Source organism: Pristiophorus japonicus, chromosome 20 (genome assembly GCF_044704955.1).
Source record: "Pristiophorus japonicus isolate sPriJap1 chromosome 20, sPriJap1.hap1, whole genome shotgun sequence".
Lineage (NCBI taxonomy): Eukaryota > Metazoa > Chordata > Chondrichthyes > Pristiophoridae > Pristiophorus > Pristiophorus japonicus.
The window spans coordinates 17376644-17403794 of NC_091996.1; the positions used below are offsets into that span (position 1 = coordinate 17376644).

The 27151-nt window shown below is 40.2% G+C and overlaps 1 protein-coding gene across 3 annotated transcripts in view; it reads right to left on the reverse strand.

Moving 5' to 3' along the window:
- Positions 1 to 27151, reverse strand: part of LOC139233184 (transforming growth factor beta receptor type 3-like) — a 180013-nt gene that overhangs the window by 81884 nt on the left and 70978 nt on the right. For all 3 annotated transcript variants that reach the window (XM_070863814.1, XM_070863815.1, XM_070863812.1), the window contains exons 4-5: positions 16572 to 16685; positions 2811 to 2970 (exon numbers count right to left, since the gene is read on the reverse strand). In XM_070863814.1, coding sequence (XP_070719915.1) covers positions 2811 to 2970; positions 16572 to 16685 — 274 coding nt within the window. The remainder of the gene's footprint in view (positions 1 to 2810; positions 2971 to 16571; positions 16686 to 27151) is intronic.

Here is a 27151-nt window from a genome sequence, read left to right on the forward strand (position 1 = left end):
AGATGATGCAAGATGGATTGGCAGTTGGGGTGTTTAAATTAGCAGAGAAGGGAAATTCAGCCACAGTTTCAACTCCCGATTGTTACTCAGTAACTGAAAAATACACATATGTGGACATTAAAGACATGATTAGATTTGGATGTGATGCTCATAACCGTAAAAGAACCTTCAAATGAAAGTACCCTAGAAGTCCCTTCCAAAGGAGGATGGAAGATAATGGGCAAAAATTAACGAATTGGTTTCAATTCATTTCTCACCCAAGTTCAATCCATAATGCCCTTCTTACAAGCATGTTTCCCAAGTCTATTACTCCTGTGAGGTGTTCCCCTGTGACCTTAACAAAGCTGGGGGAAGGCTGCTATTGGAATCCTTGAGATGCTTATGGCCAGCAACTTCAAAGTGCTCAACCCTGCCTGCAGACTGCTGCACCTCGGCTGCTGCTTTACCTTCCCCAATGTTCATTGGTTTCCCCAGGCCACTAATGTCCAGGGTTTCCTGCTCCATTTGGTTGAGCTATTATGTCTAGTACTCCTCTCCCTTGCATTATATACTGTTTTGTCCTGCTAAAAGAGAGGCTGTTGAAAATGGAAATGCACCTACTGAAAGCGAGAGAAGAAGCAAGATGGAATGAGGACGGGGAGGTGATGAATGGAAAGCCAAGTGTGTGGAAGGTGAAGTTAGGAAGGCCTCCTGGGAAGAAGTGTTGATTGTACAATTGAGAAGAGAATGTTGTTAGCGTGTGGTGTGAAGAAATCAAAGAGGTGAGAGGTGAGTGTGTTTGGAATAAGAAAGGGAGGTGTTGCAGTGTGTCCTTATGATTGTATGCAAAAGGAATTGATGGAGGGGAGGGAATTATTGAGAGTGGTGGGGAAGGGGGTGAAAGAAATGTTAGCAGCTTTTGTTGAGGGAGAGATATGTTGAGAGAGATAAAGAGCTGTACACACTCATGTTGCTTGAGGTCATTCAACCTCTTCCTACATAAAACCCAGGCCCCGGGATTGATGTTACTGGCACCAATCCTCTATGCCACCTGTCCAAATCTGTAAGATACTTGCCCAGGATATACTCCTGTGTATTCTGGGAAATAAGTTTCTCCCTCCTTGCCCCGACTTCCTCTACCAGGACTTCTAGGGAGGCAGTTGAAAACCTGGGGGCAGTCCTGTGACTCATTTCAGAGATTTCCCTCCTTGCAGCAGTATAACAACAAAACCACCCTTTAGGAGGTGCATTCCTGCTTTAATTAGGCCTCGAGGGGCCACCGGAATGTGCACAAAGAAAGTGGGTAGGCTTCCCATTTCCGGAGTGAAAATCACCTGAGCCTCAAGCTGGCAATGTCATGGGGTCTTGCTACTCACCCCACCTGCCCAATTCCCACCCGGAGTTAAAATTGAGTCTAATTTGTCTGAGTGGTAACACCAGAGACCACATCCTGATGGTACTGTGGATTCTAATAAATATAGTTTAATTTTAGTTAAAATTAGTCAGCCAAAGTATTGTGCTTGAATTATAATTGTTCTTTTTTTTTTGCTAGAGTCTGGATTAAAGGGATTAAACTGAGGTACTAAACTCAATTTCATTGGGTGATGAATAATTACCCAACAGTGATAGCTAGGTGCCTTTTAAAAAGAAAACTGATCAGGCTGATTCCACATTCCCATACTCCCAGCAGTGAAGCCATGCTCGAAGGGAGAGCTACAGAGATAGTACTACAACGTAACCGTGATTCTCCAACCTGATAACCTTGAGTATACAGCTCCCCACTGGGATTGCAGAATTAGCTCATATATTTTTCCTAATAGAATTTTCCACACAGTCCAAACTTAAAACCAGGGCTCAAACTCACCCCGAGCTTTAGCCCTAACCTCACTCACACCACACTCTACCATTCAACAACCTGGTCTCATCCTCAGACCAGGAGAAGTAACATGGGAAATCCGCTATTTAAAAAAAAATTGAAATAAAAACAGAAAATGCTAGAAATAGCAGCCTCTGTCAAACGAAGTCAGTTAATTCTTCAGGTGCAGAACCCAGAACTGAGTAAGGACGTTACATGTTAACATTTTGGGTGTCTTTTCTCTTTGAAGATGTTACAGACCTGCTCTGTATTTCTAATACTTTGTTTTTATATATATTGGGGCAGAAATTCAAGGTCCATATAAGGCCTTTTGCGGCGGCCATGCGGCAGAATCGAGTGGCCGCCGCATTCCAGTCCGTTGGCCGTCCCGACTCAAATTCCCCTCGGGGATTTTTCGGCCTGTTCCCACTTCCGCCCCGCTGCTGCCGAAACCCTCCCTGGTGGCCCAGTGGACCAATGATTCTGAATGCCGAACGCTCTCCTCTTTAAGAGGAGGGGAGAGCGTGGTGATGCAAACGCGTCGTGACATCATCTCTGCTCCGCCGCCGAGTGACAGCGGGGGAGACTCAATCCCGCACCTCGCCAGGACTTACGGCGCACTTCTGCCCCCACTATGACCGACTTCCGGTCCAATGCGAAAAAAAGGTCTAAAGTTGAGAAAATCGCTCGGAAGGCCGCCTCATTGCACCAGGCGGTAAAAAAAAGGTAAAGAATCATGGGTACGCCAGCTTTGTGGCATGCCTGAATTTCAACCCCATTGTGTTTTAAAAATGGATCCGCAGGATTACAAAGCAGATGTCTCATTTCAGTGTTGAGAGAGTTATAAACCTTTAGTTTGTCACCAGAATAATCACTATTTTTAATGAAACTGCAACTTTTTATACTTTTAATGGCTTTTTTCCAGATACCAGAAGAGAAATTGCCAACGACTATTAAAATCTTTTTAAACACTTACCTTCTTTCACTTTTATAGTTAATGGTTCAGCATTTTCAAGCTTAGCAAAAGTAATGATTGAAGTGCAATTTTCCTCAACTAACGTCAATAGTTCCTTTCTCGTTTTAGGCTTCAGATATGTCCTTTTGTCCGTGTTCAACACAAATAAATCATTAATAAACTGCAAAACAAAAGAACTTTGACAATTAATATAACTGCTGTAAAACACTTTACAGTTTTTCTTAATGGTATGTTTTACATAATACTTTTTAAAATTGAAACAATTAAGAATGCTGGAATAGTTCATTTATTTCACAAATGTATTAAGTAGCATTTATAGCAGGGACCTTTCTGCAAGTCTTGATAGAACACACTGCCACAATACTTGTGGGGATGATTTTTTTTGGTCACTAATTTCTAAAAGAACACACTGATGATTTCATTAGAAACAGAGATCAAAGGTTATCTTCCTTTATGTTCACACCACCATTATCAAAAGATAGTGACTAGAAATTATTTTCCCTGTGTATGTGCGGATGTAGCTTTACAACCTTTTTAAAAAAAAGATAGGGCTTGGGTAGAAAAGGTTGTATAAATACTAATTCTAAAACAAACAAAAGGAAAAAAGAGTAGAGTAATAGTCAGAAACTGCACTGTAGGCATTACATCTTTAGTTTTCCCTTCACCTGTAAAGTAATTAAATCAGGAGAGAGAAATATGAAATAAGAAATGAGAAATGAGAGAGAAAAACATTAGACCAGGACAGGTTAAAGTGTGTGGGCCAAATAAGCATTCTTTATACAAACGCACAGAGTATAAGGAACAAACTGGATGAATTGCAGGCACAAATTCAACTTTAAGGGTACGACATGGTAGCTAGTAATAAGACATGGCTGCAAGACGGTCAGGGCTGGGAATGGAATATACCAGGTTATAAGGTCTACAGAAAGGATAGGGAACTGGTAGAGGGGGAGAAGTAGCCTTGGTGATCAAGGATGACATTACTTCAAATGATGAGAGGATATAACGAGAAGTAGGCAGGCAGTTGAGACTTTATGGGTAGAATTAAAAAATAGAAAAGGATTGAAGACTGTAGCAGAAGGCCCCTGGTAGCAGCCGTGAAGTGGTAGAATGTATAACTGCAGAGATTAGACAAGCATGTAGCAATAGCATAGTGATCTTAATGGAAGATTTTAAACTTTCATATAGATTGGGATAAGCAGACTAGCTGGTGTCAAAAAGGTAGTAAATTTCTTGAATGTGTTCAGGATAGTTTCCTGCAACATGATGTCCTAGAACCAACAAGGGGGCAGGCTAGATTAGATTTAATAATGAGTTATGATCCAGATTTAGTTACCAGCCTAACAGTGCATCAACATTTATCTAATAGCGATCATAATATGATTGAATTTAACATTTGGTTGAAAAGGAGAAACAAAAAACAGCTACAAATATTCTAGATTTAGGTATGGCCGACTTCACTGGGATGAGACAGAGATTGTCCACAGGAAACTGGGCCAATATGTTAATGGGTAGATTGACAGATGATCAGTATGAAATGTTCAATAAATAATGACATGATACAGATCAGTTTACACCCCTAAGGGGCAAAAGCTCTACTTGCCAAAAAAATGCCATGGATGACAAGAGGTAAGGGACAATGTAAAACTAAAAAAAAAGCATTAAAACATTCAAACAATTGCACAGATCCTGGAGAGATACAAAGAACAAAAGGTGACAAAACAGATAGCAAGAGCTACAAAAAGGGGGGATGAAAAGAAACTTGCAAGGGATTTCAAAAAGCAACACAATTAAAAAAATATATATATTAGGAGAAAGAGCAATGTGGGCCCCTTGAAAACTGATAATAGTGATATTGTAAATGAAAATAAGGAAATGGTGGACATGGAAATGGTTGTTTCATTATTTAAAGTAGAGGAAGAAGATAGCATGCCGGATATCCCAAGGAAACTAATATTGAATCAGGGATGGGCACTCACCAAAAATTAACAAAACAACAGTAATGAAGAAAATAGTGACATTAAAGAGTGACAAATCCCCAGGAACAGGTGGTTTCCATCCTAGGGTTTTAAAGGAAGTAGGTGAGAACATTGCAGTTGCCCTAACTATAATTTCCAAAATTTTCTTGATTCAGGAACCGTTGCTTCAGATTGGAAAATTGCACATCACTCTGCTTTTTCAGAAAGGCGAGAGAAAAAAACCAGGAAATTATAGACCAGTTAGCCTAAAATCTGTTGTCTGGAAATTTACTAGACTTTATAATTAAGGATAGAGTAACTGAATAGCTTGAATTTTTTCAGCTGATCAAAGAGAGCCAGTAATGGGTAGGTCATGCCTGACGAACCTGATTGAATTTTTTGAAGAGGTGACTAAAGTAGTGGACAGGGGAATTTCTATGGACCTTATTTATATGGATTCCAGAAGGCATTCAATAAAGTTCTTCATAAAGTTGAAGCATGTGGAATTGAAGGCAAATTATTGACCTGGTTAGGAAATTGGCTGAGCGGTAGGACACAGAGTAGGGATAATGGGCAAGCATTCTAATTGGCAGGATGTGACGAGTGGTGCCCCACAGGGATATGTTAGGGCCTCAACTAATCACTGTATTTATCAACAACTTAGATGTTGGGATAGAGAGCCATATATCCAAGTTTTCCAATGACACAAAGATAGGTGGCATTGTAAGCAGGGTAGATGAAAGCATAAAATTACCAAGAAATATAAATAGATTAAGTGAATTGGCAAATCTGTGGCAAATCCTAAAAAGGATAGATCAGAGTGCTTCCTAAATGGTGAAAAACTAGAAACAGTGGAGGTCCAAAGAGACTTCATGATCCATGTACACAGATCATTAAAATGTCATAGTTAAGTACAGAAAATAATCAAAAAGGTTAATGGAACGCTGGGCTTTATATCTAGGAAGACTAAAATACAAGAGGGTAGAAGTTATGCTACAGCGATACAAAGCCATAGTTAGACCACACCTTGAGCACGGTGTTCAGTTCTAGGCACCACAGCTTAGGAATGATATATTGACCTTGGGAGGGTGTGCAGCTTAGATTTACTAGAATGATACCTGGACTCCAAGGGTTAAATTATGAGGAGAGATTACACAAACTAAGATTGTATTCCCTGGAATTTAGGGACGTTAAGGGGTGATTTGATCAGAATTTTCAAGATATTAAGAGGAACTGATAGGGTAGATAGAGAGAAACTATTTCCGCTGGTTGGGGAGTCTAGGACTAAGGGACATAGCCTAAAAATTGAGCCAGATCTTTCAGGAGTGAAGTTAGGAAAGACTTCCATACGCAAAAGGTGGTGGAAGTTTTGAACTCTCTTCCGCAAATGGCAGTTGATGCTAGGTCAATTGTTAATTTTAAATCTGAGATTTATAGATTTTTGTTAACCAAATGTATTAAGGGATATGGGGCAAAGGCAGGTATATGGATCAGTCATGATCTCACTGAATGGTGGAACAGGCTTGAGGGGCTAAATGGCCTACTCCTGTTCCTAAAGTATACATTCAAATTATTTATATGTAAAATAATTATACACTAGCACATCTCCTGTGCCTTTCCAAATTATTATGTTAATTAATCTCTCAACCTGTAACAGATAACTGAAAGGCCAAGTGTGTGTGTGTGTGTGTGTGTGTGTGTAAGTGGGGAGGGAAGAAATAGGATTTAAAGTCTTGCCTGAATAATATTTGATTGATGTTTAAAGGAATACATGATTTAATTTACTAAATGTTACCTTAATCTTGAGAAGACATAGAAGTTCGCTTACACATGATCTGCTAGTGTAAATTGTTTTACATATATTGTAGATAACTAGAATATGTTTCAAAAAAGTTGGAAAGCTACATTTGTACATACACAGAGGAAAATAATCCTCTAGCCCCATTTGTTAAATTTAAATAAAATGAATCATAAAATTGTACGGCAATAGTACTTACATTGAAATCTATTACCTCTTGAAACAGGATAAAGATGTCATAATTTGGTCTTGTTAAACAATCATAACTATTCACGGTCAATACTGAAAAGATTAGAGCTGTTATCTGGGATTACGACTACAACATAAAACAGGCATCGTGAGCTGACCCTTGAGGTGCCATTCCCCAATGTAGACCATTCATATGTAGACAAGAGGACTGCCTTTTAGTGACTAACAGACTATTTATTCTTGGATACAATTAGAAAAAAAAATGTTTATTTTCATAGCAACCCCCTCAAGTCTCAGCTCAACAGTTTGGAGCCAAGCTTCTTCCTAAACTTCCTTCGAGTAAGACAGGAAGCAAGACCTTTTTAACTTTTGTGCGTCAGCAGCTCAGAATCTAACCTTTCCAAGGCCCTTTGGTAGCCCAAGGCCATGACAACAGAATTACTGTAAGGGTTATTAAGGTGATTGCTTCTGACACACAGTCTCTAGAGTTGCTGACTAAAGTGCCATTATTTTCAAGATATATTGTTATGTCATATCAATCTAAGGAAAAAAATCCTACTTGCTAATCAGTATAACAAAGAAAAATTTTATATTTTAAAGGATTCTGTTCAGCTTAACTCCTTAACTTTTGCAGTTATTTAAAATATTATATGCAGCATTTGATAAGAGACTGTCTAATTTTCATAGGGTTCAAAGATTACACTGTGGAAGGCGTTAATGTGCCATGTCCACCATTTTATATTAAAATAATCAATTCCCAATATTTATCATATACTTTTGGCATAGCAGGGAGATCTAGATTACAGATAGTTCTTAGAGAATTAGATATTTTACCACAGATTAACTCAGTTAAAGTTGCAAAAGTTATTCTAACAGACAATAAATCCTCAAAATGAGCAAAACTGAGCAGAGGAGCTAGTTGTATATGCACCCAGTTATTGTTGTTGCTGTTCAGTTTGAAATTTAGAGCAAAGCCCCTGTATGAATTCAAATGCGGCTGAAATTTGATTTAATATTTGGGTGCAAAAAGTGGAGATTGACTTCTGGTGACCAGGATCATCACTGTAATTCTTTTTTAAATTTATTATTTTGTTACAGATTTCTATGAAGTCAAATAACTATTAATTATGTTAATAAACTTTTGAAATTAGATTAAATCCCTTCATCAGGTGAGATGTGGAAGGACATTGTAACCAAAATTTTGCAGTATTAGCCGATATGTTGGATATTTGACATTAGACACTGCCGTTAAATCTACAAATTTTTCACATTTTCACACTATTCCCTTGGATAACAGCATGAAATAGTGGTAGAATTTGCAGACTGATTAAGAGTCTCTTAGACCCCAACGTGAACACTCCTTTCATGGCCATGGTATTTCGTTCTCCCACAACCTATGAGATAAAGGATGGCCACCCAGATCCATCAGATCTGAGTACCCCACTAGATGTCAACACAGAGTTCAGAGCCAGAGCTCAAAGTTCAGAGTCTCCACTCTCCTGGACTGTATAGAGCGGCCTTCTGGCAACTGAATACAGTTAATCAAGAAATTCTGAAGGAGGGAAGGTCTACTGCTGCAAAGTATCCCTGTAATAAGAAATATGACTTGGAGTAGGCCATATGGCCCCTTAAGCCTGCTCCACCATTCAATAAAATCATGGCTGAACTGTTACATATGCTGATATATGCCTACTTTTGGAAGGCATTCGACAAAGTGCCACACAGGAGACTTATTAAGAACATGGATGCCCATGGTATGAATATGAAATTGGCTCAGTGACAGAAAGCAACAGGCAATGGTGGATGGATGTTTTTCAGTCTGGGCAGTGGTGCACCTCAAAGGTCACTTTTGGGTCCATTTTTCATTTAAATTTTTATAACCGACCTAGACTCGGGTGTAGGGAGCAGCATTATAAAGTTTATAAAGATAATATGAAACTTGGCAAAGTAGCAGGAAACAGTGCTGAGGATAGTTATAGACTTCAGGATAACAAACAGGATGGTGAAATGGGCAGAAGCACGGCAGATTAAGTTCAATGCAGAGCAGTGTGAAGTGATGCAACTTTGGGAAGACTAATATGGAAAGGCAGTATACTATAAATGGTATGATTTTGAAAAGTGTAGATCAGCCGATGGTGTCCATATACACAAATCCTTAAAGGTGACAGGGCAAGTTGATGAGGTGGTTAAAAAGCATATGGGTTACTTAGGTTTATAAATAGAGGAATAGAATATAAAATCAAAGAAATCATGCTAGAACTTTATAAATCATGGGTTAGGCCTCAGTTGGAATATTCTGGACAATTCTAGACATCACACTTCAGGAAAGAGGTATAGGCCTTAGAAAGGGTAGAGGAGGTTTACCAGGATGTTACCAGGGATGAGGCACTTCAGTAATGAGGAGAGGTTGGAAAAGTTAGGGTTGTTCTCCTTGGAAGAGGAAGTTATGAGGTGACCTAATAGAGGTTTTCAAAATGATGAGAGGTTTTGATAGAGTAAACTATTCCCTCTGGCGAGTGGGTGAACAACCAGAGGTCATAGATTTAAAATTATTGGCAAGAGATCTATAAGGGAGAGGAGGAGAATTTTATTCATTCAGAGAGCTGTCGGGGTCTGGAACACGATCTGAAAATGTGGTGGAAGCTGATTCCATAGATAATTTTAAGAGGGAGTTGGACATGTACTTGAGGATGAGGAACTTACAGGGTTACAGACAAAAAGCTGGGATGTAGGACTAGGCACAACTGCTCTTTTAAAGAGCCAGCACAGGCATGATGAGCCGAATGGTCTTCTTCTGTCCTGTAAGTTTTTATGATTCTATATACTCCACTTTCCCGCCCCATCTCCATATTCCTTGATTCCCTTAGTGACCAAAAATCTATCAATCTCAGTCTTGAATATACTCATCGACTGATCATTCATAGCCTTCTGGTGTAGAGAATTTCAAATGATTTACAACCCTCAGTGAAGAAATGGTCAGAGAAATGTCAAAGCTTATCATAATCTTTTTGGCTGAAAGCAATAAACATCTCAAAAGTAAAATTGCAAATAAAGGCCATTACAATATGCTTAAACCAACTATTTCACGTTTTCTACTTAAAATTCCAAAAATACTAAAGATATCCATTTTAATTACGTTTTGTTATACAGCAGGAATACAAAAGAAAATGTAGATTCGTGGTATACATTTTTTTTAAAAAATCACACCACGATTACGGTTCTTCATTATGGTCTTTATTTCATATCAGTGCACTCGAAATTTTGGAAAGGTGCCTGTCACTCAGATCACAGACACTGCCACTCACCCTGCTGCTCAGACTCCTTCCTGTACAGTAATCCACACAAAAAAATCAGCATCAGTTTATAAATAATGAGATTCCATAGACCAGGAATGCAGCCAGCAACAGGATAAAACAGAAGGAAAATGTGATGATATAATAAAGGAAGCAGTTTTAAAAAAAACACGCACTAAAGAGGTTTGTTTGATTTCAATGTTTCCAGAATTGTAAATATGAGGTACAGAGGTTGTAATGATCGTTACTGGATTAATAATCCAGAGAATGGGAGTTCAAATCCCAAGATAATTTGAATTTTTTTTAAAACTGGAAATAATAAATTGGTATCAGTATAAAAGTGTTGAACTGTTATAAAAAGCAAATTGGTTTACTAATGTCTTTTAGGGAAGGCAACCTGCTGCCTTTACCTGGTCTGCCCTATATATGACTCCAGTTCTACACCAAAGTGGTTGACTCTTAACTGCCCTCTGAAGTGGCCCAACAAGCCACTCCATTGTAACAGTTCAAAACATTCTCAGGGCAACCAGAGCTGGGCAATAAATGCTGGCCTTCCAGAGATGCCCACATCCCCAGAATGAATTTTTAAAAATCTGTGCCTTGGTCCCTACAGGCACCTTCTTGGAAAGTGGTCCCAAATCCCTCAAACCTTTCCCTTGGGCCTCTCCACAACATTAGTGCATTCTTCACCAGTTTTCTCACCTTCAATGTCCCTGCTCTCATCAGATCTTGGATAGTGTCCCATTCCCACCATTTACCCTTGGTTCCAGTTCCATATTCTGCAAGCTTCAATATGCATGGCAAGCAACTGGCCTGGCTGCCCTGCCACAATATTCCACATGAACCCCAGCCTCATTCCATCTTTACACTGGCCTTTGAGATATTCTGATGACATGAACAACCCTTTATAAATGCTTCTTTTTTTTGTTTTGCACAGTCCACATTTTCTGTTTCTTCCTCCCCTTCTCATCAAACTCATTGGAGGTTAAATTGGGCAGCATAGTGCATTTTTCAGGTGCTACATGGCCACCTAAGAGCCCAAAATGGCATCCAAGATGCATGTCCACATTTCTGACAAGTGTGCAGCACGCCATCTTGTTGCCAGAGCTTCCGTTGTTCCCACGTTTACTTCCCTCAGCAACCTAGGATGCATCCCATTGAGACTAGGTGATTTTTCTGCTTGGAGTGCTGCCTACCTTGTAAGTTCCTAACTGTTTTTTAGTGTTCCCTTTTATGTTACCTGCTAATCTTTTTTCATGCGCTCTTATTGCCCCTCTTATTTGCATTTTCAGTTCTCCTCTCCACTTTCTGTAGTTGACTTGATTCTTTACTATTCATTTGACTTTTGGTACCATTTTAAGTGCATCAGCTATTGGCTGAAACATAGAAATTTACAGCGCAGAAGGAGGCCATTTTGGCCCATCGTGTCCGTGCCGGTCGACAAAGAGCCACAGGGCTCTCGGTCTGCAGCCTTGAGGGTTACATATAAACCTATGAACAATGGCGGACAGGTAAAGAGCATCCGGCCCAACCAGTCCACCCCACAAAACTGTGATACCCCATGCATTGCAACATTTTACACTCCACCCCACCTTGAGCCATGCTATCTCTTGGGAGAGGCAAAAAAAAAACCCAGGCCAATTGGGTAAAACAAATCTGGGAAAATTCCTCCACGACCCATCCAGGCGATCGAAACTAGTTTAGGAGATCACTCTAGCCATATTAGATTCCCTGAAGTACTTACCATCATATCTGCGCCAGCCAAGAGGTTATCCAGTCAAATCCCATTTACTAGCTCTAGGTCCGTAACCCTGCAGGTTAAGGCACTTCAAGCGCCCATCCAAGCACCTTTTAAATATGGTGAGAGTTTCTGCCTCTACCACCCTTCCAGACAGTGAGTTCCAGACCCCCACAACCCTATGCGTGAAGAAGCTTCTCCTCAAATATCCTCTAAACCTTCCACCAACCACCATAAACCTATGCCCCCTCGTAATTGATCTTTCCACCAAGGCAAATAGGCCCTTACTATCCACTATATCCAGGCTCCTCAAAATTTTATACACCTCAATGGGGTCTTCCCTCAGCCTCCTCTGTTCCAAGGAGATCAAACCCAGCCTATTCAATCTGTCCTCATAGCTAAGATTCTCCATTCCAGGCAGTATCCTCGTAAATCTCCTCTGCACCCTCTCCAGTGCAATCATGTCCTTCCTATAATACAGCGACCAGAACTGCATGCAGTACTCCAGCTGTGGCCTAACCAGTGTATTATATAATTTAAGCATAACCTCCCTGCTCTTATATTCTATGCCTCGGCCAATAAAGGCAAGCATTCTGCCTTAACCACCTTATACACCCGGCCTGCTACTTTCAGGGATCTGTGGACAAGCACTCCAAGGTCCCTTTATTCATTTACACTTCCTGGAGAAATGAGCACTGCTTTCTGGGCGTCACTTAACAAATCTAGTTGGAAAATATATTGGACCAGATGTAGCTGGAGCGGGACATCTCACAGCATATGCCGTTAGTTAAGACTTCTTCCTGCAACCTTCAGCTCAAAAAAATGTTGCGGCATAACTTTTTGGAAATGTGAGCTGGTCAGTGTGGCAAGTGGAAAAGGAGCATCTGGAAACTTAGTGAACAGTGGGACCAACAGTCTATCTCCTTAACCAATGAGATTTAAGGACTTAGAAAGAAACAGGAACGATGGACCTGGAAAGAGGATGAATTAGTCAAATCAGATACAGAAAGAGAAATAAAGGTAAAGAAAGAAAAGTAGGAAAATAATTTAAAACATTTAAATTGGACAATTATCTAATCTCATAAGAACAATTCAATACCTGAAGGAATGAGACCGGGGACAACCCGATGCGTCACAATCCCAGGCTATTTTTGTGCAGACTATGTCACACCTCATGGATGATTAAAAAAAATAAATATGAATCGCTGTGGAAACCTGTATAATTGAGCCACAAAAGAGATAATGGATAAAAATAACATAGAATAGGTGCAGGAGTAGGCCATTCGGCCCTTCGAGCCTGCACCGCCATTCAATAAGATCATGGCTGATCATTCCCTCAGTACCCCTTTCCTGCTTTCTCTCTATACCCCTTGATCCCCTAAGCTGTAAGGGTCATATCTAACTCCCTCTTGAATATATCCAATGAACTGACATCAACAACTCTCTGCAGCAGGGAATTCCACAGGTTAACAACTCTCTGAGTGAAGAAGTTTCTCCTCATCTCAGTCCTAAATGGCCTACCCCTTATCCTAAGACGATGTCCCCTGCTTCTGGACTTCCCCAATATTGGGAACATTCTTTCTGCATCTAACCTGTCCAGTCCGTCAGAATCTTATATGTTTCTATGAGATCCCCTCTCATCCTTCTAAACTCCAGTGAATAAAGGCCCAGTTGATCCAGTCTCTCCTCATATGACAGCCCAGCCATCCCTGGAATCAGTCTGGTGAACCTTCGCTGCACTCTCTCAATCGCAAGAACGTCCTTCCTCAGATTAGGAGACCAAAACTGAACACAATATTCCAGGTGAGCCTCACTAAGGCCCTGTACAACTGCAGTAAGACCTCCCTGCTCCTATACTCAAATCCCCTAGCTATGAAAGCCAACATACCATTTCCCTGCTTCACCGCCTGCTGTACCTGCATGCCCTCTTTCAGGGGAGAAAATCATAGCTCTGCCTCGCTGCTTCTTCCAGATCACTTTCTTCAATTCTGCGCTGATCCTAAGAGAACCATGTACTACAAAACTACCAGTGGGCATCTCCATAGCCTCAACAACCATCAAAGCTTGAACCAACAATAAGCATGCATAAAACATTATTTTAAAAGGGATTATATAAATACAGACCCCTTTCTCTAATAAAGGTATGCATTTTGGAGTCAAATGGTTGTCCTTTCCTTTTTTTGTTGTTGTCAAAGCACTTCTAAATCATGCATGAACTATAGATATTGTTTAACTCTAGGTCTGTATTTGTCTGATATATAATACGTTATCCTATTCTTTTAAAGATATGGTTCATGCCTGGAGTTTCTTATTAGGATAACTGTTGTGTTGCCCTTAGATGCTCTAGTAATGACTCCACGAGGCAATGTGTTGTACTTGAACTGTAGTGACCGTAGTCCTTTATTCGTTAACTCCAGAGTGAGGATCACACCTGGTGGCCTGCCCTTTATACTAGGCCAGGCACACCTGTACCAGTAACCTACCTACAAGTCTCCCATTGCTGTGCCCTCTGGTGGCACACCTTGTGATAGTACCAACAGTAGCCATATAGGGTACATGACAATAACAAGCTCATTTAATTAAATATAAAATTGAGAGTCGAGAAAAAAGGGCATTTCCTCAAAATAGGAATAAATTCACATTGTGCCATTTGTCCCGACAGCACACAGCACACCAATTTATTTTTATCCACTAGGAGAAACACAGAATTCTACTCTAGGCAATTTTTTGGAAGATCGGATCTGCTAAAAGTATGCATATCTAAGAGGGCAAGTAGAAAATATTTCCAACAATGCTGTTCAACTAGCTAAACAGTCACTTAAGGAATGAAATCCCATTCTTCACAATTGGCTGCACTAGTGGATTTTGCGATACTGGCGAACAGAGGGAACTTCGACTGGTTTCCGCTATCCCCTTACTTACACTAATGCACTCCTAGTACAATTTGCATAATGCACAGGGGTGGGGATTTCCTAAGCAGGAGTAGAAATATGCTGGTGCTATTTTTTAATTATACACTATGCTACAAATGTTTCTGAATTCTTCATATTTAGTAGATTGGGGCATTAAATAAATTTGACTTTGATATTTTGGAAGTTAATTTCTGTACTTTTTACCTCTAAAGATCATAGAATCATACACCACAGATAGAGGCCATTTGGCCCATCGTGCCTGTCTCAGCTCTTTGAACATGCCATCCGATTAGTCTCACTCCTCTGCTCTTTCCCCATAGCGCTGCAAATTTTTCCTTTACAAGTATATTGATATATGCTGATGATACCCAGCTCTACCTCACCACCACCTCTTTTGACCCCTCCACAATCTCTAAATTGTCAATCTGCCTGTCTAACATCCAGTACTGGATGAGCAGAAATTTCCTCCAACTAATTATTGGAAAGAACGAAACCATTGTCTTCGGTTCCTAACACAAACTTAGTTCCCTTGCCACTGACTCCATCCCTCTCCCTGGCAAATGTCCAAGGCTGAACCAGACTATTTGCAACCTTGGCATCATATTTGACCCCAAGATGAGCTTCCGACCACATATCCACGCCATCAAGACCGCCTATCTTCACCTCTGTAACATTGCCTGCCTCTACTCCTGCCAAAACCCTCATTCAGGCCTTGGTTACCTCTAGACTTGACTCCTTAATGCACTCCTGACTGCCCTCCCAAGTTCTTCCCTCCATAAACTTGAGATCATCCAAAAACTCTGCTGCCAGTGTCCTAACTCGCAAGTCAAGCTCACCCATCTCCCCTGTGCTCGCTGACCTACATTGGTTCCCGGTTAAACATCGCCTCGATTTTAAAATTCTCATCCTTATTTTCAAATCACTCGCCCCTCCCTATGGCTGAACCAGACTATTTGCAACCTTGGCATCATGTGACCCCAGGATGAACTTCCGACCACATATCTATGCCATCAAAACCGCCTATCTCCACCTCCATAACATCGCCTGCATCCGCTTCTTGCCCCTCCCCATCTCCAATCTCCTCCACCCTACACCACCCCCCACCCTCCAGAGATCTCTGTGCTCTGCCAATTCTGGCCCCTTGAACATCCCCGATTTTTATCGCGCCACCATTAGTGGCTGTGCCTTCAGCTACCAAGGTCCTAAGATCTGGAGTTTACCGCTTAAAGCTCTGAGACTCTCTACCTCTTTCTTCCTTTAAGACGCTTCTTAAAAACCAAGTTTTTGTCCATCTGCCCTAATATCTCCTTGTGTGGTTCGATGTCAAATTCTGTTTGAAAGCACTCCTATGAAGCGCCTTGGGATGTTTTACAACGTTAAAGATGCTATATAAATGCAAGGTGTTGTTATACATGATGGAATCACACCGGAGGAAAACTAACCATCAATATCTGAATATGTCAAGGTATTCTATGGATCAAGACTCCTAATCAATCACCCTTGTAGGGCATACTGACAGTAACTGTGCACAGTAACAGTCTCTGCTGACATAGAAACTGACTAAAAAGAGATAAGTCAGTCCCAATATAAAACTGAGACAGTATATATATTACGAATATCAGATGCAAGGGATTGGTTTCAAGGCTGTAAAATCATGAGTGTTCAAATTAATCTATTAAGAAATGGTCTATTTCTGCAAAAAAAAGTTTTAACCAAATATCCAGTTAACAGGGTTTTGTTCAATTACTGTGCAGTTAAAAATACATCTATGAAATTATGGCATAGTAAAAAATAAACCCTCAGTTGCAGATCTAAATAAGTGTCATTATAGTAAAAAACTCTATATTTAAATTGATAACTATATAATACTTACATAGACTTCAATTGGCATATTCATAGCACTCACATTCCAAACTACATTGTGGTTGCTAATCAGAACGAGAACCATTGTCTTGTTGACACTAATAGGCTGCACATCCAAAATAATCTGGAAGGACCAAATAACAAATGGTTAATGATCTATATAACAGTATTTAGATCTATTTCTAAGTATGAGAGATCTGTTCATTGGGATTATGAATATATTTCATTAGACTTTAGGAAGATAAGTTAGTGGTGGGTACTTCAATAAAACAAGTGGAAATTCACATACAGCATGCTGAGAGTTGACCTAAATATGTAGTTGCTATTTTATGCTGTTGGATAAAATCCCATTTTTCTAAGCTAAAAGTAATGAACTTGAACTTCACAGCAAAAAAATGACTTCCTTATAGCATCTTTGTTATTCTTTTAATGATATGCATCGTCCACATACTGTAAGACGCAAGCTAAGATTCACTTGATCTGGGGGAAACACATACTTGACACACCCACAAAATCTCATCATGACCTTAGAGAGGAGTAGTTCCACATATTTCTATGTTCTATAAATCTCCAGCCCTATACGATAGCATCATTCCATTTTAGCTTACAGCTAAAATTCAACTGATTTGTAATCAAAAACCACTAAAACCAAAACCTTGCTGTGGGATCTCGGAAGATAAGTAGGATTTTGGTGTGTGAAGGTTGCATACCAGTCAAAGAATAGAAAAGTCTCTACAATATAAGCAAACTTAACTGGCTGCATATTGCGATCAAAAAAGTAAAAGCCTATGGGATCGAGGGAGTGGCAAATTGGACCAAAAATTAGCTCAGTGGCTAGAAGCATAGGGTAATGGTTGACGGGTGTTTTTGTGATTGAAAGGCTCAGTACTCAGTCCCTTGCTTTTTGTAGTATATTAATGATATAGACTTAAATGTAGGGGGCATGATAAAGAAATGTGCAGATGATACAAAAATTGTCCGTGTGGTTGACAGCAAGGAGGAAAGCTTCAGACTTCAGGAAGATATCTATGAACTGGTCAGTTGGGCAGAAAAGTGGAAAATGAAATTCATTGCAGAAAAGTGTGAGGTAATGCATTTGGGGAGGGGCACCAAGGCAAAGGAATACACAGTGGGAGGATACAGAGAGATGTGGAAGAACAGAGGGACCCTGGAGTGTATGTCCACAGATCCTTAAAGGTAGCAGGATAAGTCAATAAGGTAGTTAAAAAGGCATATGGAATGCTTTTCTTTTTTAGCCGAGGCATAGAATATAAGAGCAGGGAAGTTATACGAGAACTGTATACAACACTTGTTAGGCCACAGCTTGGGTACTGCGTTCGGTTCTGGTCACCACATTACAATAAAGATCTGATTGCATTAGAGAGAGTGCAGAGGAGATTTATGAGAATGTTGCCAGGACTGGAAAATTTTAGCTATGAGGAAAGATTAGATAGGCTGGAGTTGTTTTCTTTGGAACAGAGGAGGCTGAAGGGTGATTTAATTGAGGTGCATCAAATTATGAGGGATCTTGACAAGAGTGAATAGGAAGCACCTATTTCCATTAGCAGAGAGTCAATAACCAGGGGCATAGATTTAAAGTAGTTGGTAGAAGGATTAGAGGGACGATGAGGGAAAAGAAAATCACCCATAGGGTGGTGGGGGTCTGGAACTCGCTGCCTGAAAGGGTGGTAGAGGCAGAAAACCTCACCACATTTAAAAAGTACTTGGATGTGCACTTAAAGAGCCATGACCTATAGGGCTACACAGACCTAGTGCTGGAAGGTGGAGTTAGGCTGAGTCGCTCTTTTTCGACTTACACGGACACAATGGGCTGAATGGCCTCCTTCTGCGTCGTAATTTTCTATGATTCTATGATACAAGTCCTAGCCCGAATGGAGAGGATTGGGTAATTCCTCCATCAATCACGCCTGGAAACTGCACTGTTGCAAGTAACCGGGATTGATTTTGTGCACATCATTTGTACTATTGAACTCTCCTCCACAATGCATTTTACTGGAGAAATAAACCGACTGTATTGAGGACTAATATGCAAAGGCAGTATGCGATAAAGGGCATGATTTGAAAAGTGTACATCAGCAGAGCGATCTTGGTGTTAATATACATAAATCCTTAACGGTGGCAAGTTGATAAGGTGGTTAAAAAAAGCATGTGTGTTACTTGGGTTTACACTGAGGAATAGAATATAAAAACAAAGATCATGTTGGAACTTTATAAATCACTGGTTCAGCCTTAGCTGGAGTATTATGGAAAGATGTAAAGGCCTCAAAGATACAGAGGAGGTTTACCAGGATGTTACCAGGTTCGATAGTAAAAATATTTATATGAATTTTATACATAGACACATTTTAAAGTCTATAAATACATGAAACTAAAAATAGTGGCCCGTAATTTTCAGTCAGCAGTGAAGCAAAGGTGCTTGCCGCTGACCTCGAAGAAAGCTTCCCAAAACTTGAGGTTTCTCGACGTGTAATTGATTGTAGCGCTAAATAGGGGATTCCTAGAGTGAAGCAGCCATGACATCATCAAGCTCTCTAAGCAGCCAATCACAGTGAAGAATTCTCAGACACAGTAAACCAGGAAAAAAAGCAGCTTTTATCCTCATTTTCCAAAAATATTAGAGCAAAATAAAGATTGTGACTTTCGCATGGGGATAATTTAGAAGCTTAAATATCAGATTGTTTAAAAATAGTAATTTATCATAATGGAGAAATTTGATATTCCACAAATATACAATTAGTTTTTCAGGGCCAGAAAGTTTGTTTAGCAGTCAATACCCAGTTAAAACCCCAGTTACACAGATCCTAATGAGGCCTAACATTTAATGGGGTATTTAACAGTGATATTAGCACTGAAAAGTTCATGTTTTTGTCAGTTCCACTGATTGCCGTCTATGGGGTGTGGGCAGGGGTTGCGGCACAGCACAGCCTTTGTCCGAGAAGTGAATGGCTGACCGCAACCGTAGGATTTTTGCGTTTAGATGCGCATGTGCTAAATCCTAAAGTTGCGGTCAGATTCAGATGGAGAACGCTGACAGTTCCAGTCATTATCCACCGCAAAATCCGGGCCAAAGTTATGCTTTCTTGTAACAATTCTGTTAAATGGGACTGAATAGAGAGCAAAAGAAGAAAGATTCAATTTAATAAGGACAGCAGTCACCAGACTATGATAAACTACAATGTGAATATGATGTGGTTGATAAACACATTGAGAAATTAAGAAATTTATCAGTTTAATCACCCTAAGTTGGACCACGATTTGTTCATCTACAAGAAATGACTGCATACACTTACAACCTTTGTTTCTAATAATATAACTAGATGTGTAGAACATTCAAACCTCATTGAAAGAGGAAATATTACTGTTTTAAAACAATTATCCATTAAAGTTTGCAATTTTCATGTATTAAAATAGAAACTACTCTCCGAGAGTAGTGATCAAAGACTGGAGAGACTAGCATAAAGCTGAGCAGCAGTGCTTTGTTATAGAGCAGCTGCTGAATTGAGTGACATTTCCCACAACATGCAGGTGGATGCGAATGTTCCTGCATACACAGGAAAAGGAAGGAGTCATGGAAAAGTCTAAATCGGTTATTTAAATATCAGTTCAGTGCTGACCTTTTATAATATCCCATTAGCTATATGCAATATAGACAACAAATTATGGAAAGCAAAATAGGCATTTGTATACACTGTATGAAATCTATATTAAATGGTTATTTCAGATTTCCATACTGAAGGGCATTAATCTCGCGTGTCAGTGCAACAAATAACTTTTGATCCGCTTGCCTGAGTGAAAGTCAGACTGGTTATGATCCAAATCAAATGATAGTTTTGAACAGCATTTACAAAATTGCTGTTGCTGATATCAGACAAAAGCTTAATGTGTACTTGATAAATTCTTTCCGTTTTAAAATATAATGAAATTGATTTAATGGCTCAACACCTTGTTAAAATAGCAGTAACAATAATTTCTACCCGTGTCTCTTTTATCAGTTTATGTTTTTCCTCATCTTTTCCTTTGTAAGGACTCCAACTATAGACTCCTTCACTTGAAAGAATAGGGCATCTGGGTCCAAATATTTCTTAATGGCTTCTGCCATGCTTTTATTAAAAAACATTAAAGAAAAAAGAACATTAAAGAAGAAAGAAAAAGAACATTAAAGAATAAAGAAAAAAGACTTGGATTTATATAGCGCCATTCATGACCACCGGACGTCTCAAAGTGCTTTGCAGCCAATGTGGGAAATGCTGCAGCCAATTTGCGCACAAGCAAGCTCCCACAAACAGCAATGTGATTTTGACCAGATAATCTGTTTTTGTTATGTTGATTGAGGGATAAATATTGGCCAGGACACTGGGGATAGCTCCCCTGTTTTTCTTCGAAATAGTGCTATGGGATCTTTTACATCCACTCGAGAGAACAGAAGGGGCCTCGGTTTAATGTCTCATCCGAAAGACAGCACTCCCTCAGCACTGCACTGGAGTGTCAGCCCAGATTTATGTCCTCAAGTCCCTGGAGTGGGACTTGAACCCACAACCTTCTGACTCAGAGGTAGGTGTGCTACCCACTGGGCCACAGCTGACACACACAGATGTGTTTGAATTACATACTCCTTCCATAGGGCGCACAAAACTGAAGAAATGGTCAGCTTGCTTTAATAGAAATTCTGTTTGTAAATTAATATACATCATGGGAGATTAGTGCATTCAGAATTACAAATATTCAGGATACTAATTTTATAGAGCTTGCATGACAGAAAAATTCCCAATGCATATAGTTAAACCTCATTTACCCAAAACATTTTGGAGTACATGAAAATAAACTGGGAGTTGGTTTAATTGTAGCATAACTCCCACAGACAGAACAATTTGACAAGCATTTCCAGAAACAGTTACAACAATATTGAACAAAAGTAACACAGCGTATCAGATTTTAAATAAAGTTACTCTCTTAATTAAAACGTCATTCTCCTGGGAGCAATACCAGCAAGTAACGCAAGAGCTGATCTATGTAATTTGCTAGTTTATTTTGCCTCCATGTATCTGCTACAAAAATTAATAAGGCTCCACTGGTTTTAATGGGATAATAGTTTGATTCTTTATATACCATTCATTTATGACAGAAAAAAAAACACTTTTACATTATAAAACAACTGACAGCAAACATATAGTTACCTTCTTGGTAAGCGCTGTCAGCTGAAATATAAACTGTCAAATTTATCTTGTTCTGGTTGTGGCAGAAACCCACATTTTTGTGGGTTTTGAGAACTGCTGCAGAAATTAAATTCCACTGCTGGGTACTGCCTGATGGAAAGCAAGAGCCAGGTAGAAATTTAAACAGGATGAGTTGTGCTGGGAGGCAAGTATAACACCATTCTCCCAAAACTGGCACAGCAATATAAAAGTGCAATAAAACTAGCTCTGGAAGCTTACTGAATTTTGTAGTTTTTTTTAAAAACTAGGATATACGACACAGAAACAGGCGTAGATCAGCTGTCTGTCCGTCTGATCTTGCCAGCAATAGTTTGGATAATGAAATATTAATTAAAAGATCACACAAAATCTGGAAGTACTTGTGATTACAAAGTATTTGCAGTACAGAAACAGGCCATTCTGCCCAACAGGTTCATGCCGGTGTTTATGCTCCATATATGTTAATAGAAGCTACAGTACAATATAGTTGCTTTATATATTGTGCAAAATCCATAGTTGTGCCACTAGCTCCAGATGCATGGATCTTGCACAGCAGTGACAATGACAAAGTAACCTTGTCCGATTTGCTAAAGCCAGCTGCCACACGCTGGGCCAGGAACTTGCATAAATTGTTTAAAATTGTCCATCCTTGCAAATTAGTGTAAAGTTGGACTTTGCAGCATCTGCCAAGTGCTTCCCACATTAAAATGGGAATGGGAATGGGAAGGGAAGGAAAGAAATTGTAATTATACTGTCTACCTTCATAATCCGTTTTAATTATTTGGTGTGGTTTGGTTTTGTAACAATTATGAATACGATCAGCCTAATGCTTCTTTTTTACATCCCAGTGTAAATCAAGACACACTGAATTTCTGGGAAATTTAAATTTACAATTGATAATACAAACAATGCCCAATGCTGGCAAAACAGTTACTCTCATTTTGCATTATTGCTTCACTTAAATCCAGCACCAAGCCAGAATTGGGGAATAATTAAAAATTAATAGACAGCTACAGTTTTACACAACCATCTTCCTTTGTGCTAGGTCTGACACCAGCCAGTGGAGAGCTTTCCCCAATTTCCAATGACTTCATGATAGTTGTGGATGTTGGAGGCCAAGCATTTCAGCCTCAGGACATGGCTGCAGGAATTCTTCAGGACAGTGCCTTCGGCCCAACAATCTTCAGCTGCTTTGTCAAATGACCACCTCTCCATTTTGTAGGTTTCCTTGTTGCCACACTCAGTCAAATGCTGCCTTGATGTCAAGGGCAGTCACTCTCACCTCACCTCTAGAATTTAGAAACACAGAAACATAGAAAATAGGTGCAGGAGTAGGCCATTCGGCCCTTCGAGCCTGCACAACCATTCAATAAGATCATGGCTGATCATTCACCCCAGTACCCCTTTCCTGATTTCTCTCCATACCCCTTGATCCCTTTAGCCGTAAGGGCCATATCCAACTCCCTCTTGAATATATCTAACGAACCGGCATCAACAACTTTCTGCGGTAGAGAATTCCACAGGTTAACAACTCTCTGATTGAAGTTTCTCCTCATCTCGGTCCTAAATGGCTTACCCCTTATCCTTCGACTGTGACCCCTGGTTCTGGACTTCCTCAGTATCGGGAACATTCTTCCTGCCTCTAACCTGTCTAATCCCATCAGAATTTTATATATTTCTATGAGATCCCCTCTCATTCTTCTAAACTCCAGTGAATACACGCCCAGTCGATCCAGTCTCTCCTCATATGTCAGTCCTGCCATCCCGGGAATCACTGGTGAACCTTCACTGCATTCCCTCAATAGCAAGAACGTCCTTCCTCAGATTAGGAGACCAAAATTGAACACAATATTCCAGGTGAGGCCTCACCAAGGCCCTGTACAACTGCAGCAAGACCTCCCTGCTCCTATACTCAAATCCCCTCGCTATGAAGGCCAACATACCATTTGTCTTTTTCACCACCTGCTTGACCTGCATGCCAACTTTCAATGACTGATGTACCATGACACCCAGGTCTCGTTGCACCTCCCCTTTTCCTAATCTGTCGCCATTCAGATAATATTCTGCCTTCCTGTTTTTGCCACCAAAGTGGGTAACCTCACATTTATCCACAATATACTGCATCTGTCATGCATTTGCCCACTCATCTAACCTGTCCAAGTCACCCTGCAGCCTCTTAGCATCCTCCTCATAGCTCACATCGCCACCCAGCTTAGTGTCATCTGCAAACGTGGAGATATTACACTCAATTCCTTCATCTAAATCATTGATATATATTGTAAATAGCTGAGCAGGACCGGAACCAATGTCCTAGGGGAAGTGTTTGCTAGTGTTGTTGGGAAGGGGTTAAGCTAATATGGCAGGGAACCTATACAGGGAGACCGAGGGAAGTAGAAAGGGGGCAGAAGCAAAAGATAGAAAGTAGTAAAAGTAAAAGTGGAGGGCAGAGAAACCCAAGGCAAAAATCAAAAAGGGCCAGTTTACAGCAAAATTCTAAAGGAACAAAGTGCGTTAAAAAGACAAGCCTGAAGGCTCTGTGCCTCAATGCGAGGAGTATTTGTAATAAGGTGGACAAATTAACTGTGCAGGCAGCTATTAACGAATATGATATAATTGGGATTACGGAGACATGGCTCCAGGGTGACCAAGGCTGGGAACTCAACATCCAGAGGTATTCAACATTCAGGAAGGATAGACAGAAAGGAAAAAGAGGTGGGGTAGCGTTGCTGGTTAAAGAGGAAATTAACGCAATACTAAGGAAGGACATTAGCTTGGACGATATGGAATCTGTATGGGTGGAGCTGTGGAATACCAAAGGGCAGAAAACGCTAGTGGGAGTTGTGTACAGACCACCAAACAGTAGTAGTGAGGTTGGGGACAGCATCAAACAAGACATTAGGGATGCGTGCAATAAGGGTACAGCAGTTATGATGGGCGACTTTAATCGACATATAGATTGGGCTAACCAAACTGGTAGCAATACGGTGGAGGAGGATTACCGGGAGTGTATTAGGGATGGTTTTCTAGACCAATATGTCGAGGAACCAACTAGAGGGCTGGCCATCCTAGACTGGGTGATGTGTAATGAGAAAGGGCTAATTAACAATCTTGTTGTACGAGGCCCTTTGGGGAAGAGTGACCATAATATAGTAGAATTCTTTATTAAGACGGAGAGAGACACAGCTAATTCAGAGACTAGGATCCTGAACTTAAGGAAAGGTAACTTCGATGGTATGAGACATGAAATGGCTAGAATAGACTGGCAAATAACACTTAAAGGGTTGACGGTGGATAGGCAGACATTTAAAGATCACATGGATGAACTTCAACAATTGTACATCCCTGCCTGGAGTAAAAATAAAACGGAGAAGGTGGCTCAACCGTGACTAACAAGAGAAATTAGGGATAGTGTTAAATCCAAGGAAGAGGCATATAAATTGACCAGAAAAAGCAGCAAACCTGAGGATTGGGAGAAATTTAGAATTCAGCAGAGGCAGACAAAGGGTTTAGTTAGGAGGGGGGAAATAGAGTATGAGAGGAAGCTTGCTGGGAACATAAAAACTGACTGCAAAAGTTTCTATAGATATGTGAAGAGAAAAAGATTAGTGAAGACTAATGTAGGTCCCTTGCAGTCAGAATCAGGTGAATTTATAATAGGGAACAAAGAAATGGCAGACCAATTGAACAAATACTTTGGTTCTGTCTTCACAAAGGAAGACACAAATAACCTTCCGGAAATACTAGGGGACCGAGGGTCTAGCAAGAAGGAGGAACTGAAGGAAATCCTTATTAGTCAGGAAATTGTGTTGGGGAAATTGATGGGATTGAAGGCCGTTACATCCCCAGGGTCTGATAGTCTGCATCCCAGAGTACTTAAGGAAGTGGCCCTAGAAATAGTGGATGCATTGGTTCTCATTTTCCCACAGTCTATCGACTCTAGATCAGTTCCTATGGACTGGAGGGTAGCTAATGTAACACCACTTTTTAAAAAAGGAGGGAGAGAGAAAATGGGTAATTATAGACCGGTTAGCCTGACATCAGTAGTGGGGATAATGTTGGAATCAATTATTAAAGATGAAATAGCAGTGCATTTGGAAAGCAGTGACAGGATCGGTCCAAGTCAGCATGGATTTATGAAAGGGAAATCATGCTTGACAAATATTCTAGAATTTTTTTGAGGATGTAACTAGTAAAGTGGACATGGGAGAACCAGTGGATGTGGTGTATTTGGACTTTCAAAGGGCTTTTGACAAGGTCCCACACAAGAGATTAATGTGCAAAATTAAAGCACATGGTTATTGGGGGTAGAGAACTGGTTGGCAGATAGGAAGTAGAGAGTTGGGATAAACGGGTCCTTTTCAGAATGGCAGGCAGTGACTAGTGGGGTGCCGCAGGGTTCGGTGCTGGGACCATGTCCATGTTTGGATCGAGGCTGTAATGAGGTCTATAGCTGAGTAAATGCCGTTTAATCGACAACACCTTCCATCACTTTGCTGATGATTGAGTAGGCAGATGGGGCGGTAATTGGCTGGATTAGATTTGTCCTGCTTTTTGTGGACAGGATATAGCTGGGCAATTTTCCACTTTGTCGGGTAGATACCAGTGTTGTAGCTGTATCAGAACAGCTTGGCTAGATGCGCGGCTAGGTCTGAAGCACAAGTCTTCAGCACTACACCGGGATTGTCGGGGCCCATAGCTTTTGCTGTATCCAGGGTTAAGTTAAGACGACAGATTGCATAGACTAGGCTTGTATTCCCTTCAACATTGAAGATTAAGGGTAGATCTAACTCAGGTGTTTAAAATGATGAAAGGATTTGATATGGTAGATAGTGAGAAACTATTTCTTCTGGTGGGAGAGTCCAGAACAAGGGGGTACAATCTTAAAATTAGAGCTAACCAGTTCAGGGGTGATGTAAGGAAGCATTTCATCACACAAACATCTGAGAGAATCTGAAACTCTCTCCCCCAAAAAGCTGTTGAGGCTAGGCCAATTAAAAATATAAAAACGGAGATTGATAGATTTTTGTTAGGTAAAGGTATTAAGAATTATGCGGGTAAATAGAGTCAGCCATGATCTAACTGAATGGCAGAACAGGCCCGACGGGTTGAATGGCCCATTCCTGTTCCTATCTTCTCCTAGATTAAGGATTGCTCTACCAAATGTGGCTAATTTTATAGTGGCTGTCTCTTCAATTTTCCAGATTATTAATTTCATCAGTTTTAATTTGTTATGCTAACAACAGCCAACTTATATACCTTTACGGTTTTGGTTTTATAGTTGCCCTGTCAATCCTTCTCCAAGATGTGGACTAGCCACTTGCATATGCATACAAGATCTGATCAGAAAAAGAGAAAATAGCTCCTAAAGTTACAGGTC